This window comes from Hermetia illucens, chromosome 6 (assembly GCF_905115235.1).
Source record: "Hermetia illucens chromosome 6, iHerIll2.2.curated.20191125, whole genome shotgun sequence".
NCBI lineage: Eukaryota > Metazoa > Arthropoda > Insecta > Diptera > Stratiomyidae > Hermetia > Hermetia illucens.
The window spans coordinates 45,994,074-46,019,586 of record NC_051854.1 but is presented as its reverse complement, the minus strand read 5'-3'; the positions used below and the strand labels follow the sequence as shown (position 1 = coordinate 46,019,586).

The window sequence follows — 25,513 nt, the reverse complement described above, 5'->3', positions numbered from 1 at the left end:
CATCGAATGAAAATACGTGGAGAAGAAGGTGAATTATGAGCCACTGGCTCTCGAGCGGGTGATTGTAGTTCCCATAATATTGTCAGCTACAGGTATTGCACCTAAATGCCTCACGGCTTCCCTTGATGTTCTACGACTTTCGCACAGTCTGGTTCAAACCATGCGGAAGAACATCATTCTGCATACGTGTTGCGGAGAGTTCTCGACGGATTCTCCCATTGACCTACCACCGGCCACTACCACCAGCGCCCCTTTAGTAGTAGGATCGTCCGAGCCCAAATGCTTGGCACTTAGTGCCAGTATTAGGTAAAATCCGGCATCTACCGAGATTGTGATAACTGAGAAAATAACATATGTATGTATAAGTTGCAACTGGAGGCAAAAGCAGCACGCGTTTAATATGTACATATTTACAAATCCCCACCAAGAAACAAATGGCAGAACTGAGCACGGCCGCCGCTAACTGGCAATCAATACCAGGATTTTTCTTTTTCATCCCGCTTAATATCAATTGCTCTCGCTCTGGAGTATCTCCAGTCGAATCCCGGAGCCCCCACTGTCAAATCCGGGGGGTATTCTATCCTTTTGTCCGTGGCCCGCCTATGTATATGATACATAACCGGATCACCGGCAGAATCAAGAATTAGACCATTCCTCTCAAGATACAGGAACGCTTCGGGAGGAATGAAGCCTGTCGTGAGAGTTTTCTCGAAATACCCATCATTTGGATAGAACGACTGCGAAACCCAAGGGTTCTCGCCATGCGAAACCAATCGCACCATATAATTCCAAATCAATCTGATGATAACTGCGTCGATTCTCGGCATAGCAGCAGCTGCATACATCACCTGATTAGTTTGACGAAGTAGTCCTATTAAGCCCCGTGCAAGCACGTAGACATTTCCTTTCAAAGATCCTAATTTTCTCCATTTGGCTACCACTCAAATTAAACCAGATAGAACACCCGTAGGTGAGCACCGGTCTAACCGAAGTAGGATAGCAGATAATCTTAACCTTCCAGCTAAGATGTGGATCATGAAAGAGTCTTCGAAGAGGCATGAATGCATTACGAGCGCTTTCTAGCCGACTTTAACGTGTTCGTTAAATTGGAGACGCTTGCCAAGACACACTCTATCTGGTATTGCTCTATCCAAGATTTGAGGAATACCCCTCTGGGATTGTTTGTGGCGTTTAGCCACAAGGTATGCTTACCATTGAAGTCACCAGTTATAATATAATAATTATGCAGGCTATTCAGTTCGAGTATCGTAAACAGGGAATGGAACTCCTCCTTGAACTTGGCTCGATTGTTTCCCATTGCATAGACTGACAGAATGTATAAATTCCCTCCTCTAGGCAGTGAAAACAGAATACAAGAGACTTCGATACACTCACAGGTTTCAAATTCAGGCCTATTAATATGCCTGAAACGATAATGGCGACCCACAAGTATTCCGGTACCACCTCCCCCATCACAATTTCGTCTATCGTTCCTCACGAATTCAAAATCCTTAAATGTTATCGAAAACCTCGGACTGAGGTGGGTTTCTGAAATCAAAACAATGTCAGGCTGTTGCCTGGCACTGAAATCAAGGAGCTCCGCTCTTCGGTTGATTCCAACGATGGAATTCACATTAATCACGATGATCCGGAGACCATACAGACCTAGTAACGGGCATGATGTTTGTGTAAATATTCTGTTATACTCTTTATTTTTGTATTGTGTACGTGTAGTGTATGCTGCATGTTTTCACACATGGATCCCCTTCGTTTCGGCAGTTGACACGGAAGGTTTTTCCTTGCCCTCTACTTCAGTCAGTGAACATTCGGCTGCGGTATGGCCTTTCTCTCAGTTTACACATCGCCGCAAGGTTATTTGACAGTTCACTGCCGAGTGACCATAGCGGTGGCATCTTCGGCATCCGGCATCAATTGGCGCACTTGTCACTACTACCACCAGCCTGGTTAGCACCCTTTTCTGGGACATTTCCACCGCCACCGTTGTCACTGCCTCTCGTACCTTCAGCTTGATTGTTTTCTATGTCCTCCATACGGACACATTCGCTGCCGAAAACTTGTTCACCCTCAAGGCAGCCCGGCTCCTCCAGGACTGCAGAAGTATTCGAAGAAAGCTTTACTTTTTTCCTGACTACCTTTGCAGACGGCGGGCCCGCCTCCTAGCCATTAGGTGCTCCGTAAGCTTTCCATTTTTCTTTATCAATAATGACACTTGGTTTTTAAGATCTTCGAGTGTCTTCGCCTGCTCGCCATTTCTTCTTTCAAGGCTATCCTTACTTTGGCTCTTTGGGTGTGGATCCTCCTCGTTACGGACTCGACGACCGATGCGAGTGCCCCTAGGCCTTATGGTGGGAAGCCGGTCTGGTCCGCCGCCCGTCGACGACCACTCATTCAATGTCAAAAAAACGAATTTTTTCTCAAAATTTTTCGGGGAAAAAGTAACTTAGATAACAAATATGGAGCAGAGTCAACTCACTCTAGCTTGGTCATCTTTCTTCTATATGCAGCGTACGTAACCGCGCTTTTCTTGTCTCCTGTGCCTTTCGCAGTTTGTTCTGGATGCGTGCGATCATGGAGCTGATCGCATCCCAATCCTATGGACGTGCTACCATTATTGGCACCAACATCTCTTCCAGAGTCTCCTCTAGATTCCTCCTTTCTTCCACAAATCTTAAAGAGTGGAAGAATACAGGTTCTGGTTACTGTGGGACTCCATCGCAATTTGGACAGTCGGGTGAGTTGTCCAGTATAAACCTGTATAGGTACTGGCGATATCCTCCATGCCCCGTGGGAACTTGGGTGAGATTATAATTAATCTCACCGTGTCGTCTCTCCAACCACTCCTTAATGGCAGGGGTGAGCCTGTGTGCCCACCGATCCTGAAAGGTGTCTACAACACCTTCGTTAGTCAAAACTATGTTCATGTCTACGCAAACTTGGTGGGGCGTTGCAGCTGTATATATATACACCACTTTTTTCGCTTACACAGAGCCACTGGCTGCCTGACTTGCAGTATATTGTATCGCCTGGCGACCGCAAGCTCATATCGCCGCTCCGTCCGTCGAATTTGTGACCCATATGCCACCGTGATGGTTTCTATACGGTTCACTTATGATGGCAATTTCCATCTCAGATTCGTACGTAATCTGCTGAAGTAAATCCTGTGCGGACATTTCCCAGCTTTCGAAAATATGCCGATTATCTCGTCTCTCTTTTACTGCGCACAATAGGCGTTTGGGGTCCCCATTGCACGCTTTGACAGTATGGCCTTTCTCCCCATACCTCCTGCATCGATCGGATGCTGGTGTATGCCTTCGCGCAGTGCTCAAACATGAGGCATTTAAAGCACCTCTTTAGTGAAGTTTGTTCTCTTAGACGGCAGACTACCCATCTAATCCGCAAGTTCTTTCAACTTGAATTGCTCCTTCAAAGCAGTAAAAATTTCTCCTTTCGACGTCACTTCATCGAGATCCTTACATTGTATGTAGATTTAATGTTTTTGGGCACGCACTGCGGCATTCTCCCGAAGTGAGTTTCTAACTTGAGTGCGAAACTCATCAGTTTTATCTACGCTGGATCTTTTCAGCTTGAACGTAAGGTCCCTTTTTCTGGGTTCTTCGGATTTTTTTTTGGTATAATATAATTTCCTGTATAATTTCCCCTTTTTGCATTATTAGTGCTGGTTTTCAGAATTCCGCCTTTTTCTCTCTTCTCTCTGCTGATTATTTAGAGAATCCCTAATCAAGCGTAAATCGATGGCAGTACGATTAGGCGTCATTTAGGTCGGCTGTGACACTGTTGGGACAGCAGAGTTGGACATATCCTTAGTATTCTTTTCCTCCATTTGGGATCTGTTATAAAGGACCCTAATAGCCCTCACCATATTTCTTATGGCTTGGTGCACGTTGTGCACTATCAACTATTTTTGCTTCAAACTGGGTGAAGGGTAATTCTTTCGGATCGGGACTCTGCTCTCTATAAGCCCCGACGGGGTTAGTCCTTTTATACGCTCTTTCTTTTTGACCTTACCTTACCATCTTTGACATTGGTGGAGATCTAAAAGTTGACCAGCTTCTTTTAAATGGGTCTCTTCCTTGATCGCGGAGTGCTTCCTGCTGGCATGCCTCTTGAACATACACGGCAGGTGGTACTACCGCTTTTTTCGTCCAACGATCTGCCTTTAGTTTATGTTTGTTTGGTCTTGTCTGCAACATGCATTTTTCTCGGAAATGATTATAGCGATTGACACTAAATTTGGAGGGGAGCTGGCAACTGTGAACGCTCACGCATGCAGTGAGTTACATCATTCTACTTCAAATTTAAGGGGAGGGGTATCCCCATACAGGCAAGAGGGGAGTGTAGATTTTTTTCACGAAATATAGTCATGTGGGGTATCAAATGAAAGGTCTTAGTTGATACTTTCCAAAGCCGTTCTTAGTTTTGACATTTGTCGCAAAGGTGCCGAGTGCGGGGGGGGGGTGTCAATAGTAATAATTTCTTTCACGGACCCATTCTTAGAAAATACCCAGCCGAAAAATCCGAAAAAAACAGGTGACTATAAATATGGTGCCTAGGCTTCGAAACACCCTCATATGGATATCTTTTTCGGTTAAAATTTTTTAGTATTCTATTTCAAGATTCATACAATTTTAGTTAAAAGATGAGATGGAATGACTTGAAATGTGGATTTCCTCAAAACTCTCCATATAGTCTTGAAATCGAGTCGACAAAGAAGTTTATTAAATTGAAACGCAAATCAACATTTAATTATTAAAATTACTCGTTTTGATTCATCTATTTCTGGTGAAAATCAAATTTTATCTCATTTTGCTATCAAAACTGTAAACTTTTAAAAGCTGATTGGCTCAATTTCCCATCCAAACGAAGCACAACTCCAAATTGAAGAAAAGCAAATTAAATGCAACCAAAAAATGTAGCAAACATTGCTTTTTAATTTTTATTATTTTTATGCTTTCACTTTCATCATTCCATTCCATTCAGGCCATTCTCTTACAAATTTTCGTGTATAATTTACGCAAATTCGTGATTTTTCTGATTCGTGCCATATAAAAAGTAGAAATAAAATTTCAAAATTCTGGGACACCATGAAATGGTGTTACTTTTTTTCAAGTCCGTTATTTTGCTGTGTACGTTTCGTAAACACAGCACAGAACCATGAAATCTCCATATTTTCCACATTTAATTGTAGAGTGAGTAACTTGAGAACTCCAACGTTCCGTGGTTCATAAACTCATTGAAGAATGTAACACGAAATCATTAAAATTTTCCTAAATAAAGTCATACTGAAGTGGGAGAAGGAAATCTAAATCTAATTATTATAATTTTTGTATGACATTAGCTAAAAGTCCAACTGGTTCTTTGTAGTATCTGGGAATGCAGCGTCTTTGTTTTTATGTTCGACGAAACTATCTTTTGTCACCAGCTTAGTATGCACAATCTCCAATGTGGCCGGAATAAGTAGGCCTGTGATTACGTAAATTGGCCTAGAGAAAGGAAATCAAGATTGAGGTTGATGGAAATAACGCCCATTTGACGGCATGTTAATGTGTCTTTGCTAACTCCACCCTCACCCATTGTTTAGATTCAACCATGAACTGAATGGAAATTTACCTGTTATATGAGTGACAAAGTTTCGACCTTAACTATGGTTCATTGTCTGAATTTAGAGAACGTTTAGAGCAGTATCAACAATGGAATATTCATACGACAGAACTCTTGAATCAACATCAAATCTACTACCTTCCGAACTACTACTATACTATATACTTCACAATTAGACAAAATTATTCGATATTAGTTGATGGGTAGGTAGGTATCGTGGCCGCGCGGAGGAGCCAAATTAGCCCTGTGGTGCGCCGTTTTGATGCCACAAACTCCTAAGACCGTGACTATTGTTATGAGAGTGGGGAGGCCGAGTCCGGCCAACTCAGATCTTCAGAGCCCGCCCGTAGCATTCACGAAGGAAAGCAGCTCTCCCACCCTATAGCTACGAGCTTAGACAATTAAGTAATGAGACTAATTTTATTGCCGCGCTTGTGGTAAACCTGCAACCTTCAAATTCCCTTCCCCTTCCCCGGCATCCTTCCCCTCTCCATTGGCATATTCACGATCGCTCTAGCTTGTTTAGTTCGCCTGCTGTGTCGTGTTGAGTAGACGTGTGTCGATGGTGCTCGTCACGAAAATGGAGAAACGTAATCTAGAGCAACGCGTCGCGATAAAATTTTGCACCAGATTAAGCGAAACAGCTTCGGAAAAGTACGTTAAAATTGTAAAAGTGTATGGTGGTAGTGCTCTTAGTCGTGCCCAGGTTTTTCGATGGCATAAAGAATTTAAGGAGCGGAGTGAAAGCGTGGAAAACCAGGCGCGGACTGGGAGACCAGTCGAGGTGCGGACTGACGCGAATGCGCAGCGTGTGCGCGCCCTAATCCATGAAGATCAGCATTTAGCAATTCGAATGTTGGCCTCGGAACTGGGTATGAACCGTGAAACAGTCTGATAAATTTTATCAGGCGATTTCGGGATCAACCTTCTGAGAAGCAAAAGCAGCATCGAATGACCCTCGCAGAAGACTATTTGGAACAAGTGGAAAACGATCCCACGCCGCTTGATCGAGTTATTACAAGCAATGAGAACTGGTTTATCCAATACGACCCGGAAATCAAACGCCAAAGCTCAAAATGGTTGTCTCCGCACGCCCCCACCTGAAAAAAGCTCACATGAGCTAGTAGGAGGTGAAAACGATGATTATAACCTTTCTTGATAGCTGTGGAATCGTCCACAAAGAATTTTTTCCATCGGGGCAAACCGTAAATCAATTCTACTATCGTCAAGTACTCGAAAGATTGCGAAAACGAATCAACAGGGTGCGCCCAGACATTGCTCGTAACTGGATCCTTCATCGCTACAACACGCCGTACCACACCGCCCTCAGCGTGTCCCAGTATTAAGCCTCTAAACGGATCGCCGTGTTGCAACCGCCGCCTTATTCGCCCGATATGTCAGCCTGTGACTTTTTTTGTTTCCTAGAAGAAAATCGGTGGAAAAAGGAACCCATTTTAAGTCAATTACGGACATCCAAGCGGCCGTGACGAAGGTACTCGCGGACATCCCAGCCGAAGCGTTCCAGAAATGTTATAAAGAGTGGAAAGCGCGCTGGAATCGCTGTATAGCTGCCTAAGGGACCATTTTTGACGGGGATGTTAGAGTTGTAGAATAATTTTAAAATATACGGCTAGTTAATTGTCTAACCTCGTAGAAATCTCTCTGGCGTCCTCAAAGAATGGTTTACCCAGTGTCCGTAGCCTGACTCTAGCTAGAGCTGGGCAATCACAGAGGCAGCGCCTGCGGGTTTCCCCCCTTCTCTGCAGCTTTGGCAATGTGAATTGTAAGTTATACCGAGCCTGGCATGGTCTCTTATGGGTGTTTTGTGCAGACCGCCGTAATCTTGTATGCATTCGCACACGTCTGGCACAGGAGCTCTCGTGATCGGGCTATGTTATAAGCGGGCCAAATCCTCCTTGACTTTGCACATGTGGTAAGCCACGGCTGCTAAGTAGTGCGAGTACATTTCGCTCTTGACAGTCACCAGCGACACATCAACTGCACCTGCCGAAGGACTGCCAAGAGCAAAGCCCCGCCTGGCCCATCCGTCAGTCCGCTCATTCCTATCTATATTTCTATGCTCGGGAACCCAGGGGGGGTGACCTTGAGCGTGTCGCCCAGCCTGTACAGTGCCTTTTTGGACTGCCCCACCAGCCTGGAGGATATCGTCGCTGAGTATAAGGCCTTAATGGCCGCTTGGCTATCGGTCAGAATGACTACGTTATGCTTGGAATACACTGGCGAGACTTGGGAGGCCACACGACTCGGATACACTGTGTGTATTCGAGAAAACCCCCGCGTCGATTCACAGAACATCTTTGATCCAGCAATGAAGAATACTGTTTTATAACATTGCAACACGTCGCCAATCTTCCACTCTGCCTTGGTTGGAAAGTCCACAACAAAGTTTCTCATGAAGTTCAGCTTGCATGTGGTATATTCAGTGGGGAATGCCCAGATTCCCCAAGATGCTTCGTCTAGGACGTTACTGCGCCCGTGGGGCTTCGCTGCCCAGCATCCAGACTCACGTAGTCTGACGGCGCTGCACGCAACAACGCATTTAATGTGGAGGTCTAGGGGGAGGAAATGCAGGAGTACATTGAGAGCATCTACCGGGCAGGACTGCAGAGCTCCAGTAGTACCTGCACACGCGATTTCTTTGAATTTTATTAAGCTTCGCTCTATTGTATTTTTTGCTCAAAGTCTGCCACCAAAATACGTTAGGATTGGACGCACCACAGCGGTGAACATCCAAGGAACCATCCTCAGCCGGAGACCACATTTTTTGCAAAGATTCTCTTACAGGCATATAAGGCTATACAGGCTTTCTTAATCCTCAGTTCTATAATCAATTTCCATTTTAGTTTTGGATCCAGGATTACACCCTGATACTTCACATTAGAGGAAAGAACCAATCTTTGTTCATTCAGCCGTGGTAGGAGGAATTCAGGTACCCTTGCCTTGGTAGTGAGTAGCCTCAGTTCTATTTTGGTTGGATTTCTACCGAGTCCGCATCTTGCGGCCCACAGGCACACCTTATGTCGCTCATAATGGACAGAAACATCCCTTACACTGTGATACGTATCCTAAAGGGATACAGCTCAGATAAATCTCAACAAGCCACGGCACAACCCTTTCCTGCTGCTTCTGTAGAGCATGACCGGCATTATGCCATCTGGGCCCGGAGATTTATATGCGGAGAAGCTATTTAGAGTCCAGCCGATCTCATCCTCGATAATTACCGATTTGATAGACTCGCATGGCTGGGGTGGCCGCAAACCGCCCAAGCAAGACTCTGACTCACTGCTGACTGCTCGCTGGCGGGAAAGTGCGTCTGAATCAGCAGCTCCAAGATTTCACCCGAAGATTCCGTCCAGGAGCCTTCCGACTTTTTAAGAAAGGATGGGCTCCTATCTTCCTTGGACAGAATCTTACTGAACCTTATACATTTGCTGGTGCTTTCGATGTTCTGACAATAGTCCAACCCAGACCGCCTTCCGTCGATACGTGCCTGCACAACTCTGTGCTAGTCCAGGCTCGAGTATGTGGGGTAGTGCTTCGGACACTTCGATCCTTCACGTGTCATTTTACTAAAATTTCCGTGCCCTTTCCGAAACGTGGGTCCCGACCGGATCCTGAAAAATCAACGAACAGAGAGATTTGCGTGAGCCTAACAAAGGACCACCACACTAGCTAAAGTGAAATGAAAATAGAAAAATAACAGCTCCACCGCACGCAAGGGGCTATAAAACTCCGGACCCAAGTGCTGTGATCGAAAAGGAGGATCCACGACGGATCACATCCTTGATCGATATTTGTTCTGCCTCAGATTGATAGTGAGTTGCAGTCTTTGAGGTTCCTTCCCTGCCTTGGCATCCTCAGGCCATTATATTTGAGGATGAGGTAGAGAGAGGTTTGCGGAGTCAAAGAAGAGGAGGGAACTTCCTTTTTCCCTCCTCCTCTTCGACTCCGCAAACCCAAATTAAGGAAATTTAGCTGAAATTCATATTATTCTATTTAAATCAGAAATGAAATGAGAAATAATATAAACGAAAGTGGAGAATAGAGAAATATATGAAATCGTATAGGGGAAAATAATATAAGAGGAAATAAAATCAATAATTAAAATAGCAATAAATTCAATAATAAAAATAAATGGGAAACAAAAGAAATCAAAATAAGGTGATATTCGATAATCTCATCCAAAGCTCTTTTTGATGTTCGATAAATTCATTTTACAATTCTGTTTCCTTATCTCGTAAATATACATAAAAATGCTATTTCTTGCCGTAAGGACTAAGACATTTCAAAGATCCTTCTCTTTAGGACTTTAATGATTTCTCCAGTACTCAAACGAACTCTTTGTAATTCTAACCAAATTCTTCCTCCGAAAGACCAGAGCTAAATCCCACAAAAGACAGATCATTGGTATCTACCCGAAGCAGTCAACTCAAAAATCCCCATTCAGATGATCAGCTGTCCATTCCATCAACCGGTCCCAATTCCGTTCATTTTTCATTACATTGACCTTGGTCTTGAACTTCAAATTCAAGTTTTCCCCGGTCAATACTCGATAGCAATCAAGGGGGGGGAGGGGGGGAAACAAAAAAAGAAAGATTGCATATTATTGAATGCAGTCTCTGGTCGGATGGTATCCGGGAAAGCCTCAGTCGTTATTCACTTCATCTGTGTTATCCAAAATATCACAATCAAAATTTCAGAGCATCCACTCTGTTCGTCATTGGCTGATAATAATTATCTCAATTTCCGTCGTCATAGCCTCTGTAATCAAGCCGAATCATAAAATGATTAAACTAGAGCTACAGGTGGTGGATCTGAACAATTGCAACCAAAGTCTAAGATCCCATGTTCTCCCCGCATTAATTAATATCTACACACGTCCCATAATCACATCACAACACAAACTATCGTTATTACAGCAGCACGTGGATATACAATCTTATCTTTATTACTGATAGCAACTCGAAAATGTCAGCATACATGTTATCTCTGAAATTTCCCTGGCTACAATGTTTAGTTTTCCTTACGTGACGTCACTCTATTGTTCATGGAAATCATCAAATTTGTAGTAAAATTGAAATATTTGAAAAAGTTGTCGATAGCATACATACCATTGAAGTCAAATGGTGACAAACTGTCGTGCGGTCCAAATATGGCAGGTCAACTTTTCCAAATGCACCATGCTGGCACAGATACTTTTACTTTCCACTTTGTTTAGATGGAGAAGGAATTCATGGTCAATTGGAAGTTCAATTGTGTAAAACGTGTGGCAGGTGGAGATGGGTTTGGTGACAATCTTAATTTTATAATTTCAAGGTTTGTGTTCGATTGATGCATAATTATCCGCGTAGAATTCTTATAAAGAAAGGAATATAAAAATTCAACAATATAAGCTAAAAACTCAGATCTAAATCACCAAGACTTTTTCATTTACCAGTTTTCCAGCGACTGATTGATATGGTAGTCCGCAGGCACCTCTGTTTGAAAATGTGGAAGGAGGAGGATTGGGAAGGAGTCCCGATCCTTTATTAAAGGAGTTCGAAATTAGCTTTGGTTTCTAGCCTGGAACTCACATCCTCTATGAAAATACGGGACCTTCACTGCCTCACAGAAAAGAACGAGGTAAAAGAGGCCATCAAACGCGAATGACCGGATTGGTATCTCCTGGTGCCAAAAAGTCGCTGTGGTGGTAGTTGCAGATCAATACGCCAGGAAGCTTCTAAACAGCGGTGAAATCAGAATTGGGTGGGTAGTGGGTAGGATATGAATCCGGACCGCCAGACGTTTGGATTATAGGCACACGTTTGCAACCTGTCGGGGACCTGACAGAAGAGGAACATGACACAAATGCAGTCAGGCAGGCCATGAGGCGAAAACCTGCAACCTAAAAGAGAGCTGTGTCCTATGCAGGGACCGTGGCGCGTCTAATGAGAACGTTGCCCACACTGCGGGCTCGTGGCGGTGTTCAACCTTCAGAGCAGAACTGAGAAGAGCTAGGACGCGGTCAACATGATTCGCATCCTACAAATCAATATGCAACAGAGTGTAACCGCTCACGAATTGCTAGCGAAGTTTGCTGATTTAGTGCGCATCAGTGATCAGTAGCGAAACAAGGACCCAGCTTCATGGCACCCTGACATATCAGGTACCGCTGCCATCTGGGTTCGAGACAATAGCCTCCTTAGGAGAGAAACGAATTCTCGAAATGGAGGCGGGAGCAGGACTGGTAGTTTTGAACATCGGATCCACCTCAATGCTCCGGCGCCCAGGCTGCGAGGGAAGCATTCTAGACGTAACCTTCGCGTTGGAGACACTGGTGTTGCTGGCAAGCGACCATCATCTCGGTGTGAGCCCTGGCGCTCTTTCTGTGCCTGGAAAGTTCCGAAGGTGAACACCGGGAAGTTTGTCGAAACTCTTGGAACAGGTGGTACCGCGCTGGAGAGTATTCCTGGGAGTGGTGGCGCTGCAGCTGACAATGCCGTAATTTCAGTTATGAACCTGATAACGTTGGCTTCCATGTCCAAGAGGGCATCGAGACGTGGCAAAAATTCTATGTATTTGTGGACGATTTGTTGCTGATTTGCCTGGAGTGAAGCCTGTTTGGTATGGGCCGATGATGTGCTGGGCATATGGGGGGTCAGGCGTAACAAAATAGTGGAGAATACCTTATAGATGGTACTCAACAACGGGAGACCTCTATAATTGCTGCACTGCGTGATAATGGTTCGTTGCCTGCCATCAGGCATTGATTCGCTATCCCACACCTTGAGCATCAGTTAATGAACCGCTTGGTGTAGTTGGTTCCATGAATTGCACGGACTGTTTCTTCCATGCTTGGTGGTGATCGCATTTATCAGTTGGTGGGATCTTCAACTCGCCGATATTCTGGTTATTGAACAGTTCATCAAAATACTCAACCCATTGCTCCAATATGTCCATTCTTTCGGAAATCAGATTTCCCTCTTTGTCTCGGCAGGATGTGCAATGAGGTGTATAAGGTTGTTTTCTGCGTATGGTTGTCCGCAATACCCAACCCTCAACCAATTATTTGCGGTAGTTTTAATGTGGTTATGGTTGTGCTCATATCGCGAGCAGTGGTCCTTGTGGGCTGTAAAGTGGAGTTACGCTGTAAAACTCGGACCCCGTAGCCTTTAAAGTACAAATCTTCGCTATGTCAATCTCAACGAGGCTCTGGTTGTAGTCTCCAAATAAATACGTGTCTGAAGAGGACCGTGGGTTTATGCCTACACGTTAAGCTCTCTCGATGTAATGTGAAAGTATGCCTTCCGAATATGCTGAAAATAATTTGTGGATTCCTGAGCAACTCGAGAAATAAAGTCCTTGCAAGTGGAACAATACATGCCAAGCATTTCTTTGCATTTGCAAGTCAAACAAATGAAATTAACGCTCTTAAAAATGAAATTAACACTTCAACAAATGAAGTTAATGTTTTAATAAATCAAATTAACGCTTGAACAAATGAAATTAACCCTCCAACAAGTGAAATTAACGCTTTAATAAATTAAATTAACGTTTTAAGAAGTGGAAATAATAATGGTTCAGGACGAGTTAACTATTTTTCAAAATAAGTTACCGAGTTGAGTAAAATTCATGGTCTGCCAAATGAAAATAACGCGAAAAAAATACTATTTAAGGATTATAAAAATGAGAAAGATGTTCTTGTAAATAATAACAACAATGTTTTTCCATGTTCATCTTATTTTTAAAAAGTTTTAATGCAACTCGTTTTCAGTTGCCGCACTTGGTAGTTCCATCATCATATCCATATAAAGATTGGAGCAATCTGACGGTGATACATTTCAAATTCCCAACCGAATCTGTTGGCTTTACCGGAGAGTTCGTTTGAGAGAATTTCACTAGCTTGTTTGAATGCCTAGAGACGTAGTCGGCGATAGTTGTTTCAACCATCAACACTATGGCCGGATTATTTTGAGGCGGAGGGGTATTGTTAGCTGCTTGACTTCGTCAGACATAAGGAAGAAGTCAATGATGGATTAGCGGGATAGCGGGTCTTGTCGGGAAATCCGGCGAGACCATCTCAAGGTTTGTTGGCGTGAAAGGGTCGTGGATCCACTTGTACAGGATTTTCCCATTTGAATTTTCTGTCTTATCGCCCCAGGAGTTGTGCCGTGAGTTAAAGTCGCCACCGAAGATAAGGTATTTGGATTTTAACTGGAGATCGCCCAAGATCTTTAAGTCATGGCCCAGTTGCTCACTTCGGGAATTGCATTTGATATAAACGGAAACTACCAAAATCCGCCTATTATCGTTGGTTTTTACTATTGCCGCTGCAGCGGAACAGATTACTAATTCCTCGGTGACGATTTCCTCAAAATGGTAGTCTTTTTTTACTAGAAGGGCAGCGCCCGTGTTGTTGTTATGCCGGATAGTGCTGTATCCGATGAAATTGACATTATGTCTATGAGTTAGATGAATCTCCGAAACGCAGAATATATCTGCTTTCAGAGTGTCAATCAACTCTTGGGCAGTGGCACGCTGGGCGTGTGAGATCAAGGACGCAAAGTTAAAGGTGACAATACTTAACTCCATAGATTCATTATTAGTTTGTGCAGGCGGAAGCAAGACTTTCGGTCAAATTCCTGAAGGCCAGTTTGTTGCCTTATGGAGCTTGAGGTGCTACAGTTCTTGGAAGAGTATTCCTAGCTACTTGGGCGTACGATACGCCTGGCCGGAAGAAACTTTGTGATATCTGTGTCACCGTTTTCTTGTTCTTTACCGTTTCCGCATTCTTTTTTGCTCTGCCAGCTTCCCTTCTGGCAACCATATCTTTATATGCCGGGCATCCGCGGTAGTTGGCGAGATGTCCGGTCTGGTCGCAATTGCAGCAGTGTGGCGTCTCCGTCGTGGGTGTTGGGCATTCCCCGCGAGCATGTGATTTTGTGCAGTTCGCGTACCTGTGCACAATGGAACAATTGAGGGCGATGTGCCCGAAAATCTGGCAGCTGTAGCACTCCACTTCTTGAATTGGCTTGACTTTCTCCAGCGAAATCTTTTGGTGAAGTATACACTTCAATTTATACACTTCACTGAGCTCTTGAAAGGGCTCGAATATTGCCACAAACAGTCCCGATTGCGACTTCATCGGGAGCGCCGAGTTCTGCAGAAGCTTGTCTGCCCGCGTGGCTACTCCTCGTTGAGCTCCCACAATATGTTCGCCGGATCTGTCTCCTTGTGGAGACCGCAAATGACTGAGGACTTAGTCCTCAAGGTCGGTAGGATGCTGGTGGTGATGTGTAGCCTTTTCTCTGTTAAGAGAGCGAATATAGCTGCGTGTTTTTTAACCGTCTCGGCGAAAATGAGGGTCCTATCAGCCCTAGTGTTTTTTAGGGTTGCTTTCAACCCTTTCTCTTTTAACACTTTTAAAACTATGGTACATTCAGCTTGTGCCCAGTTATCGGGGGAATTCTGAATTTCTTGGGGGCGGTTGCTTGGGATGAGGATTGTGGGTTAATTGGAGGGGCATTCATACTATTTGCACTATCCTTAGGTCTATTGCTCGATTTTTTTTTTGCGTTGTATCAAGTTGAAAGGGTCTCCTTTCTCCTCCTGGATGATGACTTCCAGGCACATGTCGTTATCTTCTTGAGACTACTGCTGTCGTTGTTGATTCAATTGCTGCCGCTGTTGATTCTGCTGCTACTGTTGATCCTGCTGCTGCTGCTGACGTTGCTGCTGCCACTACCCGGCCATGCTTGTAGAGCCAGTTGGCACTCCCTCGATTCTTAAACAAAATTTTGTCATATTTCAGTTTAAAACAGATGTTCACATTTGATTAATGAAATGGCTAATTAGTATAGAAAATCTGAAATCTGAATCTAAGAATATGAGTTTTTAGGAGTGACGCTCAAAAATCTGATCGAAGAGAATGATTTTAATGAATTCGATTGAATTGCCAATATCTCGAAAACCATCAACTTTTTAATAAGGACATTTAATGTTTTTCTGAATCCTTGTGAGTTGCTCTATCAGCCCGTTAAGTATTATTGTTGACGTTTTGGACACCCTCTATATATGTCGAGTTGATCCATGCAGCCAGGGACTTTTTTCTCGTTCCTGACTACAATGAAAAATTCCCTATGGAATATGTAGGGAATTCGATGCCGCAGCAGGTGGAATCGGTACTTGCCTGGTATGTGAAAATATTGCGTCTTATATAAGCAACTATGGTCGCTAGACCGTCCGGGGAAGGAGACGGTTCAATAAATTACATATACTTAATTCATAAACAGGCGCCTTTTATAAGAACCACTTTGGGAATATCACATCTAACACACGTGCCACCAAAAACTGTTAGCATCAACCATCTTTAAATCCTCTACACCGTCCAGTAAGTATCTTTCAAAAATAGAAAACAACAAAGAACTGAATTAAATGCACCTTGCTTACCTCGCAATATGAGTGACGAAGTGATGTTATTGTTAATGGTTTTCCCATTGTAACCGGTATTTCAACATCTACAGAACTAAGTGAATTGAACGATTTTCAATTAAAATGGCTGACCTTAGAGATTCAACTGGTTTCCAATTCAGACTTCGTCCGTCATCATCAATATTGCAAACGTAATGAGCCACTGGTGGTGTATGGACATCCGATAGAGGTTACTGACGTTATGGTCGTAGATGTTTGATCGAAGTGCAATTGATATTTTGCCAATTACCAAGCGAAAACTTTCCCATTGAATGTTAATGTCACAAACAAACAAAACTTCGAGAACCTTGTCCCAGTTTTTGATGTGGATTGATTTTCCCAAAGATATTGGTTGATGTCAAATTTCAGTGTTATTTTTGGATTCAGTGTCAGCCAAATGTATCTTTATCGCCCCATATTGCTCGAATTCAGAATATTGGCAAAAGTTAGTATCTGTTGACTCTACCTTTCTACTCCCATCTAAGATAAGATGCTAGCTATCATCGGTTATTGTGTAAATGATCCTCCAAAGGTTGGCTATGAAATTAATTGCTGAAATAATTTTGTAAGCTTCGTTTAGCAAAAGTTTAAATGTTTCCAATGCGAAATTGAATAAATACCAAAATGAAACCAAATCAAAACAAAAACGCTCCCACAAGAAAAAGTAGAATTGCGATTTGAAAGGTTTGGAACATATCAGGGAACTTTGATAATTCAAGGGTAACCGGTTCGGAGCATCTTAAACATGGAAAGTTTCAAATAGAACCGAAAAGTTGAAGGAGCTCGAAAACAACATGCTGACATCATCAAAATATTTACATAAGAGTTTCATTGGAAATAGGAACAAAGTGTTAATCTGGATTTCAATCTAGACTAGCCAGTGGATATCGTGGGGCTCAAATTCTGCGGTTGATTGAACATGATTGATATTGACCGTAAGAGTTAGAAGTAAGAAGCAGGGTTCGCATTAATTCCACTAAATTTAGCGCAGCTCAGGTATTCTGGTCATAGGTTTTTTGCGGCCGCCAACCTATTGTAACGTTTTGATACGCATGACTTGCTTTTGCTTCTATTACAAAACAATGTTTTTCCACTTGAAAGCAAACCGCGAAGCTAATATATCATGTGATATATGAAGCGAGGGTTGAATACTTGGTGTTCCGATACTCAGCACATACTCGATTCAGATGTCTTCAGCTACCATTCAAAACTCCCAAAGTTGTTCGATCCATCCCTCCCAATAGAGCCTTCATACATCCCTGAACGGAGGCAAATATAATATCATTCATAAACCTGCACCTCGCGCTCTACTTTCAATCCAAAATCGATACCCTCTGCAATGAGATTTTCCCTAATATAGCTGAATAGTGAAAAAGCTAGGTCAAACAAGTTGTTGGTCAAGTAAACCTTTTTTGTTGGCCTTTTTTTCCCGAACGAAATCGAACATTATTATTTATTCCCAAAGTGGAGTTAATGATTGTGCACAAAAATATGGTTGCCTTCGAATGGAGCAGCAGTTTTTCTACAAACTCATCTAATATCGTGGTTTCATAAAACTCCATTGAAATCAGAAAACCTAGAAAACCTTTGTTGGTTTGTTATCATCTATCGAGGTTTTATCACTTGAACTTTCAACGGTTTCATATCAAGCCAGTGATGCTCTCAATATTTTGGCCAAAACAGCCACAAGTGTCGTTAATCACGGTATTGACAAGCGCTTCATTCTACGGGAGCTAAACTGACACTGCGTGGACTCGTAGATAGCAAACCTCTTTGGCAAGAGCTCTTAGGAGGACTTAGAACTTAGGAGTCGGCATATCCTCCCGTGCCTTATCATTTTATTATTTGAAAATTTACTTAGAAATTCCCGTTATCTACGAATACCGAACTGAAACGTAGCGATAGCAGAAGAAATTTGAAAAATACTGCAAAAAGCCTAAAAGAGAAATAAGTTTCGATACTGCTGCATTCAAGACGTAACGTTGATTGATTACTTGCCTAACAACAGAGATTGTCAGGGTCTCAGCTTTTTTCCTGGTAGGTAGGTAGGTATCAGTGGCTGCTCCGAGGAGCCCAATTAGCGCTTTGGTGCACCGTTTTGATGCCACAAACTCCTAAGACCGTGACTTGTTATGGGAGCAAGGAGGCAGAGTCCAGCCAGCCGGCTCGGATCTTCAGAGCTAGCCCGTAGCATTCACGAAAGAAAGAAGCTCTCCCACCCTGCAGCTAGAAATCTCCCCAAAGAATGGTTTACCCAGTGTCAGCAGCCTGGGCAATCGCAGAGAAAGTGCATGAGAGTGACCTTGAGCGTGCCGTCCAGACGGTTCAGCGCGCCTCTGCACTGCCCCACCAGCCTGGAAGATTTCGTCGCTGAGTACAAGGCCTTGATGGCCGCTTGGCCGTCGGTCAGAATGGCTATGTTACGCTTGGGGCTCGAATCTCGCTCCAGCCGTCGACAGACTTTCAATATCGCCAGTACTTCCGCGTGGAAGTCGATGTTCTGACAATAGTCCAACCAAGACCACCTCTTCGTCGTCCTAATGGCCAACTTGTACTTCTTCAGGCAGTTTCCTTGTATGGCTGTCAGTATTTTTGCCTGTAGCAGATGTTGAAGATTTCTCTGGTCAGCTCCCTGAGGCTAGAGAGATCTTCATTCCACCATGGTGGCAAGGTCTTTTTGCTGTACTTAGTGGGGCACAAGACTTTAAAGGCGGTATCAAATGGTCCTTTGGCTCCAGTTCGTCTGTCGTTCCAATCTTACCAATTTGCGCACCAGAGAGTTTGTTCTTAATTACCTGACAAAACTTTCTCCAGTCGATCCTCCTGGGGTCTCTAAAGGGTTTGGAGACCTCTGCGGCGAGATTTAGACTGAAAAGTACCCAACTGTGATCAGAGAAGGATCTCTGGTCAAACACTCTCCAGTCCTCCACCCTAAGAATCCCATTGTTGGTTATTAGGGTGATATCAAGGACCTCCTTCCAACCATCACAGTTCTCCGAGCAGGGGAAATGGAAGGCTGGTGTCCTGCCCCTGTTACACACCGATAGGTTTGATGTAATAATAAAATCAAAGAATGACTCACCTCTTTCGTATGCCTTGCATTGGCGCCGCAGCCTATCAGTTGGTTGCATTTCTTTGTTGCTATGGTGTTCGTCAGATGTTGTAGCTCTTCTGGCGGAGCTGATCGGTGGTGAGCCATGTAAGCCGAGCATATATACACGTTCTCTGACCCCGCCTGCTCCAGCTTGACCACGACTAGGTCGATGGAACTCGATCCGGACACAGAAAAGCGTGCAGACTCTTCCTCGCGAGAATATATGCTCTAGGTCTATCCTGATCAGCGACTCCTGTGCTGTGGAATAAATTAAAATATTTGCTTAGGAGCCCTTTAATGGTTCGGTCGCCTCTGACCCGGGGCTCCTGTATTAGTGCGATGTCGATGTGTTTCTCTAAGAGGAAGACAAGCAGATTAGCCGAGGGTCTCCTGGGAATCTCGTCGTAATGGATGACCTTGAGCTTTACGCCCTCCCAGGCGTCGCTGATCTTAGCGAAACACGAACCGAGAAAGTCCTTAGAGAACTGGTCCATGCAAGTTGGAGATGCTCATAGATCATGCCCGACAGCCGTATTATGCAACTTTAACTTGAAGCATAATCAGACTAGGCCGCCAGAGAATAAGATGTTTTGCTCGGACTAATTTATTTATGTCCTGACACTATTTATGTGTGGAGAACCCCTACTCATTTCTCGACAGCATCGGGACCATAAAACATTTGCACCCCTAAAAAACATTTACATCCCTTCTTCTTTTTCTTCAGCCTTTGTCCCCTTTACAAACAGGGTCGTGATCGGTTTCGCCATTTGGTTCTATCAAATGCCTGATCTGGATGCAATCACGAGGCTTTTAAATCCCCATTCAGCGTATCAAGCCACCGTTGTTTCGGCTGCCCTTTTGCTCGCTTACCATCGGCTTCGATGTTCACACCAACCTTGGCAAGTAAATTCCCCTTAGCGCAAATTACGTGACCACACCATCGTTCGTTGATACGTCGATTGCAAAGAACATCATGTGATGGTGTCTAAAACAAGAACAAAGAGGAGTGGTGTGAGGACGTTTCCTTGATGAACACCAACAGAGACACAATGCGGTTTTCATGCACCCGCCACACTGCGAACTTTACTTGAACCCAGCGCACGAGTTCTTCTGGCACTAAGTGTTGTCGTAGAGCATACCAAATGAGTTCGTGTGGCGCAGTCAAACCGCAGTCACGGTGTTTCTCCATGACTAATCGCACAGCGTATTTGCGTGAGTAGTTCCGTGCTTCTTGACCAATCCGGCTTGATTCACGGTTATTTCAACGATTTTGCGAATATGGTTGTCAAGAACGCGTTCAAAATCTTCTTTTTCCATATTGGAACTGTGGGACTTTTTTGCCAGTGGGATGATGTTCTACCTCCCTGAATAACCGGATTAAAGAATTCACTGAGCCACACTGTTGGGTCCCAGCTCTTCGCTTTCCAGGGTTCAGATGCGAAGTCGTCATGTCCTGCTGATTTCTTTGATTTCATTTGTTTTATTGCTTCCTCGATTTCAGTTGCGCTGCAAGTTACGTCACCGTGTTTTACGTGGGTAGCTTTCTCGTGGACTTAATCCCACGGTCCTCTTAGGATACTGGTTGATTTTGTGACCACAATCAGAGCCCCGCCGCAGCAAGCTACGACGGTACCAATCTGTACCGAGTGCATAGCTCAGCATTCACACTGGTGAATGCAAGATCCAGCTAAATCTCTACCGAACTAAGGAGCACAGCACCCGCGTTGAGACGCAACAAAACGCTAAGGCCCGAAGGTCTCTGTTCGCTTCAGATGCCACTTCAGAGTCCCCATGCAGACTTGGGTCTGATCGCTCTAATTAGGCCTTTGGAGCATTCGCCTATTGCATCACGGCCGACAAACCAATGTGATACAGCATTTCCCGATGCCACCACTATGGAGATCCTTTTCGGCCACTTGGTTTTGGTTCAGCCGACAGGGTTGCCGCCCTGTCTTCCTCACCGCCATCTCTGAGCACCGAGATGCGTTGACAGGTGGAACTGCTCCAAAAGTCGGCAATGATTGCGGAAGATCTACAAATTCCTCAGTTGAAATCTGCTCGTTCCGCCGCGGCTCGACGGTCGGTAAGCGAAGTACCGTTCTTGTCATTAACGCAACAGAACAGAGAAGTTTTTTCACCAGCGGATCGTTTCGAAAATGTCCACTTCGACACCATAGGCCCTTTACCTACGTCCGTGGGAACAAGTTTCTACCTGAACATGATCGACAAATGCACACCTTGGGCAGAAGCTATTCCAGTCGAAGAAATTTCAGCGGAAACTATCCAGCCAGGACATAGGGGACTACGGCCACTGGATAGCTAGATTCGGTTTACCCCACCGCATCACAACGTAACAAGGACGTCAATTCGAGTCGATTAACAGTCTTGCTCAGTTCTTAGGCACCGATCATATCCGAACCACGTCTTACCATCCACAAGCCAACGGATGTGTCGAACGCTGGCACCGATCCCTGAAAAGTGCTACCACGGCTCATTTGAATAGCCACAGTTCTATTAGGCCTTCGTTCCACGCCGAGACAAGATATTGGACACAGCAACGGTATTCGGTATACGGCTTTGGCTTGCGATTTCCACGTGAATTCTTTTCCCCAAACAGCGATCAACACAGATGATCAACCAATAGTAAAAAAACTGAAGACAACTCTGAAGAAGATAAGATCGGCCGACTTCGACCATCATTAACCAGGACGGGTTTACTGATCCAAAAATCTCTCTTCCTGTAAACACGTCTTTCTACGAGCTGGCGTCAAGAGTCCTTTGGAATCACTTTTTAAGGAATTCCGTTTCCACTTGATGCTGACCCGGAACAAATGTAGAGCAACTTGCTCCCAGTCTTCATGGTCCACGGACTCTTCTTTTTGAGTTTAAAAGAGCAGTCCGTGGACTATAAAGAGTGGGAGCAATTTGCTCTTCCACATGTCCGGTCCGGCATTAAGTGGATGCGGACTTAGGACTCCCCAATTCCTTAAAAAAAGTGTCTAGCTCCGGCCAAGCTTGGTCCGAACTGTGGGCGGATTTACGTTGAATATAATTCGCACCCTTGTCGTACTTTGCGATTTATAAAAGGGAGCGTATAACATCTGCAAGCCGCTTCGGTCACGCTGCTCCCAGGGCAGAGATGAGGCAGCGTCTGATGAGTTGGCTCTGCCCTGGTACGAAATCGTAGCCGCCTTCGTGCCTCTTTTACTCTGAAATCACCTTATGACGAAATTTTCAGAGTTCTGAAATGTTGGAAAATTTACTACACCATCCAGCTACCCGACAGGGAGAACAGGCTCAAACTAACATATTTGCCACAAGACTTTCTGTAAATGAAAGAATGAATGCCAATAAATTCAAATAAAATTTCTTTTAACTTCTATACTATTACGCCGACTTCATGACTTCCAGTGAGAGGCACATCAACAGGACTGCGAAGCTCCATTTGTTCTGCCCGATCAGGGTATTTCGTGATCATGTGGCTATCCGTTGATTCAGTGATTCATAGCGAGGGTGACGCGATTTGGAGCATACAGCGTCGACAATGACGTGAATTTGTTGAGGAGCGGAATAATGTTCTTTGTTACTCATGGAAAAACACCGTGAGAAGCATCGCCCTCTTTATAGTGCATTTCTAGGTCTAGAGAGAGCGTTTGACTGTGTGCCACACGAACTCATCTGGTATGCTCTACGACAGCACTTAGTGCCAAAAGAACTCGTGCACTGGGTTAAATTGATCTACCACGATCCGAAAAGTAAAGTTCGAAGTATTGCGATTGTATAAAAACCGCTTTGTGTCTCTGTTGGTGTTCATGAAGGAGCGCCCTCTCACCACTCCTCTTTGTTCTTGTTATGGAAACCGTAACATGGGACATCCAACGTCCAGCGCCCTATACACTGCTTTATGCAGATGATGTTTTCCTAGCATCTGATAGCAAAAATGATCTCGAGCAAATTGTCCAAAAATGGAATGATCACCTCATGCAACACGGTCTCAGATGGAATCTAAACAAAACTGAATTTTTGACGACCGGTCCCCATGAATCAGGCACAATCACTGTCAGCGGCAGTGATCTGCCCAGAATTGAGCGATTTAAATATCTCGAATCATTGCTATCAGCTGGGTTATGAAATTGTCACGCATTAACGCAACCTGGATGATATGGCGTTCCAGAACTGGTGTTCTTTGTAATCAACGTATCAACGAACGTCTCAAATCGAAAATTTACCAGAATATCATCTCTATGGTTCTGAGTGTTGGCCGACTATAAAAGACAATGAACGGCGTCGTGCTGTAATGGAGACGAAGATGTTGCGTTGGCCTAGTGGTGTGACACGTTTTGAGCACATTCGAAACGAGGATATCCGCGATCAATATGGGGTTGTACCGATCGTTGAAAAGTTGCGTGAGAGGCATCTTCGATGGTATAGCCACGTAATTCGCCCCAACGAGAATTCGCTTGCCAAGATTGGTCTGAACATCGAAGTCGATGGTAAAAGACCAAAAGGCTGGCCGAAACAACGGTGGCTTCATATGCTGGATGGTGATTTAAAAGCCTCGCGATTGCATCCAGATCAGGCATTTGATAGAGCCAAATGGCAAGGCCGATCACGACGAGCCGACCCCGGTTGTGAACGGGACAAAGGCTAAAGAGAAAAAAGATGTGTTTTTCTGGCAAATTTCCCATTGGCGAAGAATATGCACGATTTGAGATTCTGAACCCCTGGCCTTACACTTTATATTCTAGTCGGTCTTCAATTTTGGTTGTGTGTTTGTTTACATATCATAAATCGAACTCTTATTTACCTCTGGGAAATGTGGCTAATTGAGGATAATCTCTCAATAATATAGTCAATAGGGAGGATTGAAACCTGTAGTCTTTAGCAAAATTACCAGCTCTATTTTACTCAAATTCATTTCTTTCTTTTTCAGGTAATAACAAGATCTGTGAAAGGAAAATGACACCACACGACGTTCACCACTGATTTCCAATCAGTTGCAATTAAATCATTTTCGTATCCCAATTAATTATTCAGATCACCATTTCGGATCATCATACAAGTTGACGAATGTCACTAATAACAGCAACGGTCCCCAAGAGCAATAAATAATGCATCGCCTCACATGGAAATCAAGAAAATTTTCATTTCAAGCAATCCAATTGATAATACTGTTGACAACAATAGTAACGAGCAATGCGGGGGCATTACGAACAAAAAGAGAAACCAATGACCAACATGCCACGACCACCCCACCGTCCAAAATCGCCACAGAGTCGAATCTGATCAACGTGGACACAACTGAATTGGAACAGTTGCCAATGATAGCCGATCCAGATGCTGCAATCGATATTGACACTGAACCCTCACCGATTTTTGCGAAATCTACTGGTATCGCTGAAGGGGATGCAACACCAAAGTCAACAACAACGCAATCGAAAAACTATACGAATTCAAATGACTCCGCAACAGAAGCAGACCCAAACACAACTACGTCCGAATATGTTTCTTCGAGTTCCGTGTACGCGACTACCTTGTCATCAAATGAAAAATTAACGGATATAACAACCGGGCAAACAGCAACAACTACCACAACCGGTAGTATCCGAGTAATTGCGACAATGACACCTAAGCCGGCAGGTAGTTTACCATTAACGACTTTGTTGCAAAAATTAGATACGATGGAGACTACAACGGAGATAGAAACTACCGCAAAGCCGTCAGTTTCTCCAGTAGATGTTAGCCAAGTATTTACCGTGCGATCTAACGACACTGAGGAAAACACCACAAGCATCACAACCGACAGCCCAATTGATTCGAAGACGATTTCAACGACAATGGCGAATGAAGAAACGACCATGATAGCGGAATCAATGGTCGATGTAAATACAAGTCGGTGAGTAAACGAGTTTGGCGTTTGAGTCACAGCAAGAACGAGTAGGTAATGCTATCAGATTGACCACTTCCTGGGCAGTCATGATTGTACCTTTCGCGCGATCAACTCTGTGCAGACCATATTTGATGAGAATCTATTAAAATCCTCCTTTCTGGGGGAATACCAAATGCTTTCTTTGAGCATATCATATTTTCTCCACCTGAACTCCTCCAGGCAAAAATTATGAGTATGGAACCATAAATAGTTTTAAATTACGGTTTGACCCAGACTCCCAGTCTGAGTCAGTCTAACTTCTCGTAGCAGCTCTGATCTCGCCATTTATTGGTGAATTTATATTCGTCTAATAGCGCAACCAATTGGCTTTGCTGTGAAAAAAACCCAACCACTACCATTCTTCAACTGAATGCAATAAT

The 25,513-nt window shown here is 44.0% G+C and overlaps 1 protein-coding gene across 1 annotated transcript in view; it reads left to right on the top strand.

The window, feature by feature from the left end:
* The window catches only part of LOC119658897 (mucin-22), a 137,449-nt gene that overhangs the window by 96,143 nt on the left and 15,793 nt on the right, over positions 1–25,513 (top strand). Inside the window, exon 3 of the mRNA XM_038066698.1 lies at positions 24,138–25,100. Coding sequence (XP_037922626.1) covers positions 24,316–25,100 — 785 coding nt within the window. The 5' untranslated portion in view covers positions 24,138–24,315. The remainder of the gene's footprint in view (positions 1–24,137; positions 25,101–25,513) is intronic.